The sequence below is a fragment of the Gallus gallus genome, chromosome Z, assembly GCF_016699485.2.
Source record: "Gallus gallus isolate bGalGal1 chromosome Z, bGalGal1.mat.broiler.GRCg7b, whole genome shotgun sequence".
NCBI classification, from domain to species: Eukaryota; Metazoa; Chordata; class Aves; order Galliformes; family Phasianidae; genus Gallus; species Gallus gallus.
Genome location: NC_052572.1, coordinates 25,207,926 through 25,222,536, shown reverse-complemented (window position 1 = coordinate 25,222,536; position 14,611 = coordinate 25,207,926). Strand labels below are relative to the sequence as shown.

Here is a 14,611-nt window from a genome sequence, read left to right as displayed (position 1 = left end):
GGCTTGCTGCAGAGGTTCCCAACCCTTCTGCTTTATTTTGTGGTTATGATGATAAAATATTATGTACAAGAGTAGAAGTCAGAGATTTGGTTTGTGGCCAGAGGCTTGAAAAGGATAATACTGGGTATTGTAACTCATTTTGTTTAGAAGATTTTTGTACCTCGACTCACTGTGGAAGAAGTTCTTTTCATAAATAGACATCACCTTTGCAAGATTTAAATGCTGTCAGTTTTAAAAACATAAACAAGAATTGTAGTAGTGGAGTATCTCCACCATGATTCCTACCAAGTGAAATGTTTTAATTGTGCAAAGGAAAAGGAGAAGAAGTATACCTCCATAAAACAGAATTGTTTTGTAAAGTAAATATACTGTTTATCACAGTTCTGTCAGCATCTATGCTTTATTTACAACTTTGATCATTCAGGCAGAGTATTGTTTAACAAATTTTGTGGTTTTTTTTTTTATAGGAAGTAGAAGGAAAATATAAATGAAACCTTACATTAGGGTATGCTATTGTACTGTAACAAAATCAGGTGAAATTTGCCCTGTTTTATGTTTCACTGCAGACTTAAGGCTGCGATTAGGTTTTGCTGAAGAGTATAATTTTTTTTGCAGACTGAGCTGATTTATAGCTGAGGTTGGAAACAGTGTTAAACTTGATGGCTTCACATGTTTTTCATTGAAAATTTGGTACTTCTGGCTGTTTTCCTTTTAGTACTTTAAGCTGCTGGAAGTTGGAGAACAGGCAGTTTCCATATGAGCCAAACTAAAAGAGAGATTGATGCAAGCTTTTGGGAACTAAAAACACAACGCTTAGCCCATTTCTTTGGGTGAGGTATTTTTTCCTGTCTTAAATCTTCCTAATTCTTAATGACAGGTAGCTTGAAATCTGCTACTGCCTTCCTCAAGAGAAGGGTGGGTTTTGTCTGTCTGCTGTAAACAGCTCTTTCAAGAGATATAAAAACAAATACAGAGCCTCACTCAAATATTGGCTAGAGATTGACTTCACTTGTTTCATTCTGGTGTGTAGTAAATATTTGTTCACATTGCTCAACAGCTGGAGTGACTGTTGGAGCAGTGAAGACCTTGATTGAAAGCCCGAAGAAATCAGCTGTAGTTTTGCACATACTTTGCTAAGCTTTTCATCAAAACAACCTGAAGTCTGGACAGAAAGTATCATCAGGATACCTCAGCTAATCAGAGATGTTCAGGCAAAGCTAGCTGCTTACCTGTTTGCCTGAAATATGGGAAGTTTCAGTGGGGTGTATTATAGGTCTGGTGTACAGTCAGTACTAGGCAGAGCTCTGCTGGGGCAGCTGATACACAGCTGTGTGATTTTTGAGCCTTTAGTTATGCTAGTTGTTAAAAGCATGCTGACTCAGTGGTTGTTCCAGCCTCTCTGAGGGAGTGTGTGTCTAACTGGGGGGTCACATTGCCATCCATACCTTACTCATTGCTGATAAATGAAGCAGGGATCTTTGGTCAGGGTTTGTGCAGCACAGTAAATGTACTGTGGTAGGATTGTCGTGGTACCATAGAGAAGACTGAGGCTGAACCAGGACAAAATGGATCCTGGCCTTTGGGATGAGTTTGCTGTGTCTGTGGTAATGCTGGTATCTGGTGGAGAGTCTTCCAGACCCAGAGAAAGTAAGTCTTAACTCCTGGCCTTTTGGGCCATGTGTCTGAAGGGTTCTTGAAATCCATCTCTTGAAAGAGTGGCCTGGGTATCTCAACTATCTGGTTACAACCCTGTACAGAAATAAGATGCTGTCTCAGAGTGAGTACAGACAGCTTGGTAGGAGGGCATCTCACCTACAGTAACTGATTATTCAGCATTTTAGTTCAAAAATCTCTGCATAGATCTTTTCAAAATATTATTAGTATTTTTTTTCTGTTTGGTCATCGAGTTCATCTTTTTTGGTCTTTTTCAAGAAGTCCATATAACCTTTTGTCATCTCCCGAATCCCTTCTTTTCTGAAAGCATATTTTTCCTTTGTCTCATAGCCATATTCTTTTTAACTTGAGTGGTAGAAGCACTGACTCATGTTGCACACACTCACAGTCTCTGTCCCAGTGTTTTTGTCCCAAAGCCATGGGTTGGTTGCGTGTGGCAGAGCAAGCCCTGTGCATGCTGGAGGAGTAGCAGATGCTCCTACAGCTTCTTGCCCTGAAGGTTCCATAATGTCTTGGCACCTGACAATGTCTGGATATTCCTTTCAGCATTGATATTCTGATAGATTTTGGGTGGTATGGCCCATCACTGGCTCAGATCTCGTGCCTGTGAGACTAAATTGCTGTTTCTTTCAGTTTTCAAAGCTACTGGGCTATTTTTACCACAAAAAAATTACTTCTGAGTGACACACTGAGGAAATCGTTGCACCATCTGGAGTGTTTTTGGACCTCTTTCATTTTTATGAAGTTTTAGAGATGTATGGGTTGATGGAAAGAAAGAAGAATAATTTATTCATAAGAGTTTTGGTATTTGGAAAAAGTGTTTGTATTTCGTTTATAAGGCATAAAAAGGACCAGACAAAGAGAGACTGGATTGTCTAGGGAGTATCGCAAATAATTCAGGAATTCAGTGCCGTTGCACAGGTCATGACTTGTTATCCACATTATTTAAAGTTCAACAAAGGAAACAAGAGAGCATGAACCTTCTGGTAATTCTGACTTGTCCTAAGTGCCTGTTTGACAGTGGTGTCAGGAGCTGCCTGCTCATGGAAGTGGGTCTGGTGGCCCTACCACCTGCCCACAGACAGCGTGCTGCCAGAGAAACTGAGGAACTGATAGCAGTGTGTTCTTGGGCACTCCTTGGTGGGTTTGAGGAAAGGGGAGAGAGAGGAGGGAGGAGAGGGAGGGAGAAGCTGCTTATTTGCTATTGGCACCTTCATAACGGCCATTTTATTTCAGAAGATTGGATTACGCCATTTATGAAGCTAGTCAGCGTTAAGTCAAATAATTTGTTCTAGGTGGTCAAAAAATGAGAATCTTCCAATTGTTTTAATATTTATGAAAGAAAAAAGAATAAGATGGAGTGTTCCATTGAGATGAGAAGAAGTGCTCCAGAGTGAACTTTGAAGAATGTCGCCTTGCTTCCAACAGCAGGGTCAGGTTAGGGCCATTTTTCTGAACTGACAGCCCCTATGGTCCACCAGGCATGGGCACAGCATCTTCTCTGCAACTTTTGTGTCCTTGGTACACTCAGGCTTTTATCCCCTGACTATTTTTTGGGGGTGTGGGTGTGCAGGGGCACAGAACCTGCAGCAGCTGAGGGTTCTCGGTTTGCTTGAAGGGCATTGCTGTGAGGCCAAGTTCAGTTGTCTGGGTGACCTGACTGTGGTGGTAGTTAAACACAAAGATGTGCTGCCAGCTTTGTCACTATTTAAGTTATTTTCTCGAGGAAGTGTGCTCACTCAGGTTTCAGACTTAGTAGAAGCAATAAAATTACACTCTGAATTATGAAAATTAATTGTGGCTCATAGGGAAGGGAGCAGTGTCTATACTTGTTTAATCCTTTGTTATGAACAATTTTCATTTTATTTCATAAATGAGCTCTAATTATTTTCTAGGAATAAGTTTTACAGAATGACCTGAAGCATCCAACCTTGCTGCTTCACAGTTTGCCTTTAGGGAATGCTGCTCTGTTTTCTGCTGCATTTTTGACATTTTCAATTTCCTCCCCCAGCCTCTTTCTATGTAAATCCTGTTATTGTTTCTGCTTACTGCTAAACATGGACTTGCTACGCTGCATGGCTAGTGCATGTCATATTTTTTTGACAAAATTAAAGACAACTGACTGTTTCTTTTCCTCAGTTGTGTATTTCAACTTTTATATTTCAACAGGAAGAGAGGCACAAAGTGTCTATTTTCCTCCGTGGCAATCGGAAAATACTGGGAACAGCTGAAAAAAATTAATTGGGTTGGTGAGATTTGTGAGAGAATATATATATATTGCTCAGCCAGCTTTCAGTGTTAGAGAAACAGTCCCTGCAGGAGTTTTCCCCTTTAGAAATATTGTGGGGCAGATGGATGGGGAAGTTAGTACAGGCATTGGAAGGCAGAGAAGTGTCACCAGTCATGCTGCTGGCCAAGAAAGTGAGCATGAGGCAGGATGCTTGTAAGCATGCTTGAACCTGTTGGTTCCTGGCATCCACATCATCCTTGTCTCCTGGTCTGTGGTACTGTCTGCAGAGAGGTCCTGACCATGAAGGAGCTTTTCAGGGAAAGGACTGACGACATGGAGGAGATGATGACATGCAGAGTGACAGTACAGTGAGTACCGTGGGAGATTAAAGATGTGAAGTTTCTCAGTTAAGGTAGTATTTAAGTCGTGGAGCTCGGGAGGGCTTTGTACCCCACTATGGCACTGGGTGCTGTGGGAGACCAGGTGATGCTGGAGCAATGGGCTGATCTGGATCCTCACTTCATCAGTGCTGCTCTGCATTGCACTGCTTTACTCCTGAGCACAGTGGTAGCACTTCATAGATAGGTGTCATAAGCCAACATCCCAAGAGAGCATTTGGCTGCATTATAAATGGAAGGGAGATATCCCTCTGCTAACAGAAATTGTCTCCTTTGGTAGTTTTCATCTTTGCTAGAGTTGTTCAAGCAGTAAACTGAAGCTTCATCTGCAGGTGTAGGTGATGGCACTATGCTCTGCTTTTACCATGTGGGGCTGGTTATGGGAGCCTCCTGTAATGGGACAGCTGATAAAGGCTCCTTAAAGTCAGTTCAGCAGCTTCACCTTCCATCATCTCTTCTTTCCCTCTGCAGAGTTGATGTCAGCCATGGTGCCAGCTTGGTGGCTGCTGGTCTGGTTCAGCCAGACCAAGGGCAGAAGATATAACTGGCTGTGGCAACCCAATTCCTGGGCCCTGTCCAGCTGGCTTTGTCTCAGGTAGATCAAAGGATGTCGGAGTAGATGATAATAACTTCAGGTAGGAGGGACTTACGCAGATGATCATTGAGTCCAGCTGTTTGATCAGTGAAGGTGCAGTATGGAGGGCAGATGATGATGTTGACATGAGAAATGGGGAGGACAAAGAAAAATGTGATGTTCCAGTTATTTCATAAGTGGAAAGGGAGCTACCACCTCGGCCCTGACATCATTCATGGAAACGCTCACAGTATTAAGCACATACATATGCTTCTGCAGCAGTGAGGTGTGCTAAACCCCTACTTATAAACAATCTCATACCTCTAATGGAAAATGAAAAAAAATGAAGAGTAATACATAAAAGAATGAAGCCTGGAAAAACTGGAATTTGTCAGCTGGTTTTGATGTCTCTCTCTGCTTTTCAAGTCCCAAGTCTTGAGTTTTTAGTCTCCTTCCAGGAAGTGAATGAGATTCATAGCCCAGAAAGGGCTTAGTCATTTCTGTCAGAGAGAAATATTTGTTTTTCGTTTATTGTTTTGGACATAGGAAGGGATTCAGCTGCAAGGAAGAACAAAGGGATTTATTTAATGCTTAAAACAGATTGTGTTTGGCTCAGCTCTGTTTAACTCAAACAGAGTGTTTTGGCTGGAGATCTGGGATGCAATGCAAAACAACCTGATAATGCATATCCTTTACAGAACCACTTGCCTTGTGGTGTCTAACCCTGTGTGAATCAGCCAGCAGTGCATCTTTCAAATGTTATTAATTACTGTTTTTTTGTCTTGATGGAAAATGGTACTTTATAACCATTGCAATATGAATTTATTGAAGAAGTCCTCTGTTTTCATTGTTTGCTGGTCTTCTTCCCTTTTCTACCACTGAATGCAGTTCAGTGAATTATTTTACTTGTCTTTCACCACATCTTTATTTTTTGTTTCTTGACGTGGTGTTTTTTTTTATTGCTTTGTTTGTATTGCCATTTTGCCTCATTTAGAATCTTCCTCAAGGGAAGTGTAAATGAAAATGAAAAAATATGTGAAAATGCCATTTGTTCCCTCACACTGATGAACCAGAAGAAGAAGAGCTGCTTCAAATTTGCTTTTTTTAGTGGAAAATCTTTATTTTTTAGGCTGATCCAGCTAAAAAAACTTATACCCAATCTCAAGTCCCTTTTTTTTTTTTTTTTTTTTTCCCTCTACCTCACTTTCTTTCCTCTGGTTGATATTGTGAATCAATGGAGCAGAATCACAGCAGAATTTGGATGCAAAGGATACTGGATGTGATCTGTTCCTACCCTCTGCTCATGGCTAGAATCAGTTGGATCAGGTTGCTCAAGGTCACGTTTTGAGTACCTCCAAAAGATGGAGAGTCTATAACTCCTCTGGGCAGCCTGTCCTGTTTTCAGCTACGTGCATGAGAGGTAAAAACAACTGTGTGAGCTGCCAGGCTGAATCTGATACAACATGCTTTTAAGCTAGCCATGAGCAAATTTAAGCTAATGTTACATATATAGATTATTAGGTAGGATGGATAAAAATTAGTTAAGAGAATGTTTGTGGTGAGGTCACAGAAGATGTTATTGTAGATTATAAGACCACAGAGATTAATAACTATTATTTAAGTTATTTTTAAACCTATATTCTTTTGTGACAGACTTTCTCATACTATGTTGTTTTTAGGATTTGGCCTCCAGAAGTGTAACCTTACTTACTGCATTGTCAAAGCATAGAGGAGGCCATTCCTAATGATGGAGTTCTTCCTAAGGGCTCCTTTTTTTTGCCAAGCAGGAAAGTCCTACTCTTGCCTTACCCCTTACCACAACTTACCTGTGTTTTGTTGTTGTTTGATTTTCCCTCCCTCCCTTTCTCCCTTCCTCCCTTCCTCCCTTCCTCCTTTCTTCTTCCTTCCTTCCCTTCTTCCCTCCTTCTCTCCCTCCCTCCCTTCCTCGCTGCCTTCCTGCCTTCCTATTATAAAATACATTGAAATTGAGTAACCCGAGACCAAAGTTTTAATCCTGTAACAGACTTCAGGGTAAAGTTTTCTCTTTTATTTCCATGTTTTCAACCTGAGGGTTGGGGTGTGGTTAGTATATGAACAGATGCTTAGTGTGCTTAATACCTGTTAAAATATTTGCATGCAGTGATGGCTTATGTAGAAAAAAAGAGTCTAATCAGAAACATCCAAAAAAACTACTTAGAGGTTTAAACTGGGACTTCAGAAGAATTCAAGTGCTTAAGAGCAGGGAGCAATTCTGAAAACCCATACTTTAATGAAAATTTTAACCTGGAAATGTGTAATATTTGCTTGGGGGCTGTGTATTAGACCACAACATTTCCTGTGCATCTAAACCATAACTCCTTGGTGTATGCATGCCAGGTGTGGGTGTGCTGGTGCCTGACTTCCAGCTGTGCTGTGTTAGAGTCAGGCTGCTTTCCTGGTCTTCTGCCTTGAGCCCCTTGGATTTCCTCCTGCTCAGGGGCTCATTTTTAATTACTCTGCAAGAAAGTGGACAGGCTCCCATCAAATAGGTGACCTGAAGAACTGTGAAGATGTAGGTCCAAATCTCATTTTGCCAAGGTGGAAGCAGTACTGAAGTCTGCTATTGCTATCACTGTTTGTTTTCACAGTCTGCAGATCTTTCTGTGAAGCCTGAGGCATGTTCATTTAGATGGTCCTCTGTAGAAGAAGGTCCCAGATGCAGGCAGACCAAGGAGTTTGATGGGTAACAGCACCCTGTTGGGCTTCAAATCTTAAGTCACATCATTGTGTGGGTTTCTGTGAATTTCCTCTCTGAGGCCCCCCCTTCATATATCTTTGTTGAGTCACCCAGACCCTGCAGGATCGGGTGATTCATTTTGAGGTATGTCCTCGATCTTACCCTGGATTCTCAGCCAGCATCAACTGGCCAATGCTTGCAACTATTAGAACTGAAGGCCTAGCCCAAGGCCCATAGCACAGCACAGCCCTGTGTGCAGGCCTGGGGTCTGTGCTGGCAGGGGCCATCTGCAGCAGCCGTGGTCTGCTGCCCTGGGACAGGTTGTATAGGGGACTCTATCACTGGCCTTGACTAAGTAGCAGTGCCAAAGGATGAAGCAAGAAACCTTTTCCCCAGGACTAGAAAGGAGAGGGAAGGTTGTTTCTAATGTCAGCTTGTCCTGGCTTTCTTGAGCTTGTCTGCACAGAAGATAAACAGAAATAGACAAGTTCTTCGCTGCTGCTCTTTTGAGGAACCCTCTTGCCCTGCTTTTTCTTTCTTCTGGCACATCACTTAGTTTCCCTTCCCATTCATGCTGTGTGTGACAGACAGAGTGGGTCGAAAAGAAGTCAAAGGGTTTGAAAGCCTGGGCTAGCACAAAATTACATCAATATAAGGAGAAGAGGCTGGATTTGATATACTGAAATTTTCCTTTATGTATCTTAAAGTGTGGCTACTGCAAGTAACAAAAAGTGTGGCCAATGCAAATCGCTACTATCATGTATGTCAGCCCAGTGTTAAGAATTTTCAATACTTGGGGCCAAATCAGCAACATACTGAGTGTTGCCTTATGCACAAATATATGAACAGATATATCCCTGTTTATCAAAGTGGTTCTGCAGATGCTTACATTGGATTCAGAGAAGTAAAAGGTAGCACGTCCTTGAAAACTTTGAAATATATATGATATATACGCCATTCCACTTAGAACATATGTAACTACTATAAGGCCAGCTTTTTCCAAAGAGGTTAATGAGATCCCAGCTCTGAGAGGACATTTGCAAAGACCCAGCTTTGCAGAAGGCTGTTCTCCTGCTAAGCTGTCCGGAGAGGAAATGTCTCAGTCGATACATGACTGCAGCCTTCAGTTATGTAAAAGGAAGCTGCAAAGGACTAAAGTAGGGGTTTATACCCATAATGGGTAGGGCAAGAAGCAGCAGGCCTATCCTGAGGCAGAGTGAGTTAGGTTGGGCATTTGACATCTTCGTAATTGTGAGGGTAAATTAGCCCTTGCGTGGATTGCTTACAGAGGTTATGAAATCCTCTTGTCACCAGGAGGGTTTTAGAACAGATGAGACAAACATTTGTCAGAGGTGAGTGGGTTGAGGTGTTCCTGCCTTAGGGCAGGGAATGGACTAGAGACCTTTTGAGAACTCCTCAAGCTTGCTTTTGATGATTTTATAAACGAAATGCTCATGACACTTTTAGTGAGTACTTAAACTGAATGGGAATCAGCAATGAGCCGCTATATTTGTATGTAACTTCACAATACCTTTGCTCAGAATAAGAGCTTTACCCTGTAGACACTGATTCAGAGAAAAGTTGATGGCACACTGATAGTGCTTTTGACTGTATTCTTTTCACAAGTCAGCACACATAGTGAGATATGCTTCAGGAACTTTGCATTCCCTTGATCAATGAAACATAAAATTTTGAACAACATATGCTGAACAGTTTGGGTAACGGTAGAAAATCTACTGAATTGGGGTGATGGCTTTCAGTAGGGTATCATAAATTAGTGGCATCCTAATAAGTTTCAGTTCTGAGAAGAGTAGATTAAATGCTCTTAAATACTTTACCCGTGTGGAAGTACCCTTATATTTAGCTTTCTACAAAAACATCAGTGTAAGGAACAAGCTGAGTGGTACTTGAGCTAAATTTCTTTTATTGCCCTTCAGCTGCAGAGGCTTTGAGTTTTAAAATGTGTGTAGACAAATAGACCTTACTTTGCATAAAAGCAAGGGAAGGGCTTGAGTGATGGAGAACCAGCATCTCAAGATTTAATCCACGTTGTCTGCTGCTTTATTTTAAGTTTTAGCTCTGTTGAACTTGATGATTTTGTGTTAGAAGAGGAAAAATGGGCAGCTCAGGCCATTTTTCTGAGAAGAGATGCAAGAATTATTGTGTGTGCTTTACTCATGCCTGCAAGCTTATGGCTCACTGTACTGCTAAGCATGTCTGTATGCTAAGCAGCCTTCCTTGAAAAATCATGCACTTTAATTGAAAAAAAAAAAAGAAAAATCAAATACTTAGATGTATTGCCAGATGTGTTTCTGAGGCTGAACAAAACAGCTGGAAAATAGCCTCAGCCATCTTCTGTAGTATATATGAGGATATTGCTGAATGCTGTATTATATACAAAGAAAGAGAGAAATACTGAAGTTGCGTAATTCAGAATATTTTCTTTACCTCCTGGACTTAGGTGGTGTTTGTATATCCCATTTTAACTCTGCAGACACAGCTAAGTACTTCCCCCTATTATTTTCAGTAAAGTATGGGTTTGGCCTGAACCTCTGGGTTCAGAGGTCTGAACCTGAGCTGAGCTATTGCTTCAGAACAAAAGAGTTTCATTTGATGCTTTCTAGCCTACAAAATGCTGATTTGGTAGTGATTATTTTATTTGTTTATTGTGTTTTTCAGAGCCTACACACAAAGAAACTCTTCTCCACCTTGCAATGAAATTGGGCTTGGTTAAACTTTCAGAGTTCTTAGTGGGCCAGCCTGGAGGGACATTGGCATTAGCGCTACCTAATGAGGATGGAGCAACACCATTAGACTTGGCTGAGCAAAACGGGCACTCCAAACTAGTTGAAGTCTTCTCAAAGTGAGTATAACAATTTGCTATTTCACAGAATCACAGGGCTTGGAAGGGACCTTCCCAATGATCTCTTAAGAGATCACTGAATCCAACTCCCCTGCTAAAGCAGGTACCCTACGGTAGGTAGCACAGGTAGGAGTCCAGATGTGTCTTGAATATTGCCATGTAAGGAGACTACGCAGCCTCTCTGGACAGTATGCTCCAGCACTCCATCACCCTTACCATAAAGATGTTCTTCCTCATGTGTGTATGGAACTGTGTATTTTCAAGTTTTAAGCTATTTCTCTTTGTCATATTACTATGCAACACTGAAGAGCCTGGCTTCATCCATTTGCCTCCCACCTCCCTATAGATATTTATAAACATTAATCAGATCCCCCCTCAGTCTTCTTTTCCCCAGGCTGAACAGACCCAGATTACTCCTTTCCTCACATGGGAGTTACTCCATGCCCGTAATCATTTTTGTGGCCCTCTGCTGGACTCCTAGGAGATGCCTGTCTTTTTTGAAGCAGAGAGCCCTGAACTGGACACAGTATTCTAAATGTGGCCTCACCAGGCCAGAGTAGAGGGGGAGGATCACCTCCCTCAACCTGCTGGCCATGCTTTTTATAGTGCACCTCAGGATACCACTGGCCTTCTTGGCCACAAGGGCACACTGCTGGCTCATGGCCAACCTGTTGTCCACCAGGACCCCAGGTCCTTCTCCACAGAGCTCATCTCCAGTAGGTCATCCTCTAACCTGTACTGATGCATGTGGTTTTTCCTCCCCTGGTGCAAGACTTCACACTTGCTCTTGTTATGCTCCTCGTCTTTCATCTCTTGAGAGATGTAGGAAGTACTGTTCTTCTCAAAAGACTTGTCAATTTTGTGCTAGTTTCTGTTGCTTTTTGTCATTTATTTTAAATGGTAAAATTTTATTTACAAGTAAAGCAAATTTTTGGTGTATATCTTTTCATACACTTGCAAGTCCATTAAGAGTGCTGGTATCAAAATATACACCTGTGTGATTTTAAGCCAATGTCATCATCCAGTTAGGGATTATTAGTTTTTTCTCTGCCTTTCAAGCTGACTCATAAATGGCATCTAACATTAAAGTACAGCTGGAAGACTTTTTATTCTAGCATTTCATAATACAAACAGATAAAAGGAAATTATTAAGTAACATATATCCATGTTCCTGGGTTCTCTACAGAACAGTTGTCCAAAGGGTGTTGTAAAACTGTTGTCTTTCTGTGAGTGATTCCCATAGTATGTTTAGAGTTATTACTCTTACCAGTGTAAAATTAACAAAATGAGGCAATGTACATTATGTTCTTCCTTTTTAAAAATGACATTTTTGCTAAATTTGAACCTGACATTTTTGAAGAGCGCATCATGAAATATGAAAAGTATGAAAAAGAAAAAAAAAAAGAAACATTGGTCTTTTGAGACACCTAGCTCTGTGATATTGTCACAGCTTGTATATGGAGCCAGGAAAGTCAAACAGGAGTCTTTTGAAAGGAAAACAGATTCATTCCTTTATATTGTCTGAGCTTTGAAAATGCAACTAAATTATAAAGTTTAAGTTATAAGTAAAGTTTAAATGATGCAAAACACTGAGGAGTTTACTGGTAGAGCTCTAACTTTTTAATAATTAGAGTGTAGTTGATGATAGGATGGGGCCCTGGAGGCTTTGTGAGCTGTGTCCAGACTGCTCTGCATGAGGTGACAGAGGCCCATCAGGTACCTCTCTCAGTGTTATTGCAGCTGACTGCTGACCTGCTGCTTACACATAAAGGCATACCTTGAAATGTGTATAGAAATGCTTACAGGTACAGAGACATGAATTTTACAACACCATGGGGGGATTTTGTTACCTCTGTATGTCTTGACGTGGAAGTAGTGAGGGAGAATTGATGGTAAGTGTACTGGTGCAGCAATGACTGCTTTTGCCAGAGGGCAGCCTGGCTGACAAATGACTAAAGGACAAGTGCTTTCAGGCAAGTTCCATCTGTCCTGCACAGACCTGCAGAGCTTCATGATGTGCGTGTCTCATAGCACCAAATGTTCAGTGCCAGAAGCCCTCTTCCCTGTTGATTTTCTCTGCAAATACAGGGAAATAGGCCAGAACAAGACTATATATATATTATAGACTATAAGACTATTATATATATATATGTATATATATATAAAAAAAAAAAAAAAAAAACAAGACTAATATATATATATTAATTTTTTTCAGATGTGTCTCTTTCAGCCCCAGTTCCATACAGCCTATAGTTAATGTGAGAGTTACACACATGCATGCTTCAACTCATCAGAAAAAAAAACAACAAAACACTCAACACACTGATGCAATACATCTTGCTAGGAATTGTTTGTAACATCCGAACAACGCTGTGTCCCTTTGAGACACTTTCTGTTTTTGTCGGTGGTGGGATAACAAAACCTAGCTGCCAGTCATGTCCTACTGCTATATATGGCATCAGTAACAGGAAGAAGTACTATTACTAACAGCAATGAGGAGAGGTAGGTATTGTCACTGCTTACCCTTAGCAACTTCTTTTACTGGTGACTAACCAGCACTTCTAGGGCAGTCACTGTTTTTTTCCCCACTGAGTTGCATTTTATTTTTGAGAGGAATTGATGGTGGGCATTTGTTTGCCCAGCTGTGCTTTGAGTGGATGTGTCACGTTTTCTGCCACGGGCATGCTGGGATGCTGGATCGTTGTGCTGCAGGAGGGATGCCATGCTCGTTTGCTCACCCTACCTGCACGCAGAGCATCTACTCTGGCTCAACAAGCATTTTGTTCCAGTTTCCAGGGCAGCCGCTCGCCTGACGTTGCCAGAGTGGAGATCAGCAAGGGGGCCTGCATGAGCTTTGTGCGCTCGTCAGCAGCTCTGACGCTGACGCTGGACCACACGGCCAAGCACTTACTGGAGTCAGATGTGAGGCTCTTCAGGAAGTACTTCTGGAACAGGCCGCTGCTCCATGAGGTGGGAACCAGCCTGGCCCAGGGCTGCCACAGGCTGTTGGCAGTCATTCCTTGCTGTTCTCCGTGAATAGCCTCTTAGTTTGAACTGCTTGTTTCACTCCTGGTAATGTAATGAAGGATTACTGTTGTAGGCTTCTATTTGAGTAAATACAGCTCTTTGTGTGTATGGAGCTGGAGGATGAGAGATGTGGAGACCTTTATCAAAGCCTCCTTTACACCCCGAGTTGTTTCTGTAGACTTTCTGGTGAATATCTTCCCCTGAAATCTCTTTGATTACATTGCCATTCTGTTTGTCCTGGTACTTTGTAATATTTAATTTAGTTCCATTCTTTTTTGTGCTGGTGTAACTCCTGGGAGCTTTTATCAGATACCAACCCCAGTGTATTATACACAGTAAGAAAATACAGGCTGTGTACTTCTGCTGTAGAGGAGTTTAGTTATGATGCTCTGGGTCTTATTTTGTTATAAACACGAGTTCTTAAATAGGAGTGCATTACATTTTTGGATTGAGACTGAAAGACTACATGAAATATAATCTTGTGTATTTCTTCTGTATGATCTTGTATATTTACTGCCAGGAGTTTGATTTGTTCCAGTACAAAAAAAACAACAACAACAAAAAAACCCCACAAACAAACACCCAAACAGTTACTTGTAGCTTGCAGAATACCTGCAGTTTGTGTGTGGCTTTCCCATGGAAACAATGGTAATCCCAGTAGTGAAACCTAGGCTCTATTGAGGAATGCATTGTTATTTATGTTGCTGGCATTTTCTTACAAATCCTTGTTCTTCCTGAAAATGGAAAAAGGAAGTATGGTATGTTAGATGTTTGCATTGCTCTCAGAGACAAAAACTCTGAGAGGCTGCAAAATTTTGTACTTTCAGAAGCAAACCCACCAGTGTTTTCGCGTTTGTGCATTTTTGTTTTGCTTGGTCCTACAGATGCAGCAGCCTACACCCTTCTTTGTGAGAACTCTACGTCCGCCTTGTCTCAGCACCGGTGTTGCGCTGCTTTTAATAAATCAGAAATGAATCAGAATAATTAGGAAGATCACATTGTTGACTGATTTTCTGTGGACCAGCTGTCATCTTGATGTGTGTGTGTGGGGAAACAATCTTTCATGTCTACTCTATGTGTTATATCCAGAAAGTAAAGTAAAATTAATTTTTGTTCAGTTGTAAGCAGG

At 41.3% G+C, this 14,611-nt stretch overlaps 1 protein-coding gene across 1 annotated transcript in view; it reads left to right on the top strand.

The window, feature by feature from the left end:
- ARHGEF28 (Rho guanine nucleotide exchange factor 28) overlaps positions 1-14,611 on the top strand; it is a 131,068-nt gene that overhangs the window by 31,927 nt on the left and 84,530 nt on the right. Inside the window, exons 5-6 of the mRNA XM_040655648.2 lie at positions 10,272-10,455; positions 13,245-13,425. Of these exons, the coding sequence (XP_040511582.1) occupies positions 10,272-10,455; positions 13,245-13,425 (365 nt within the window). The remainder of the gene's footprint in view (positions 1-10,271; positions 10,456-13,244; positions 13,426-14,611) is intronic.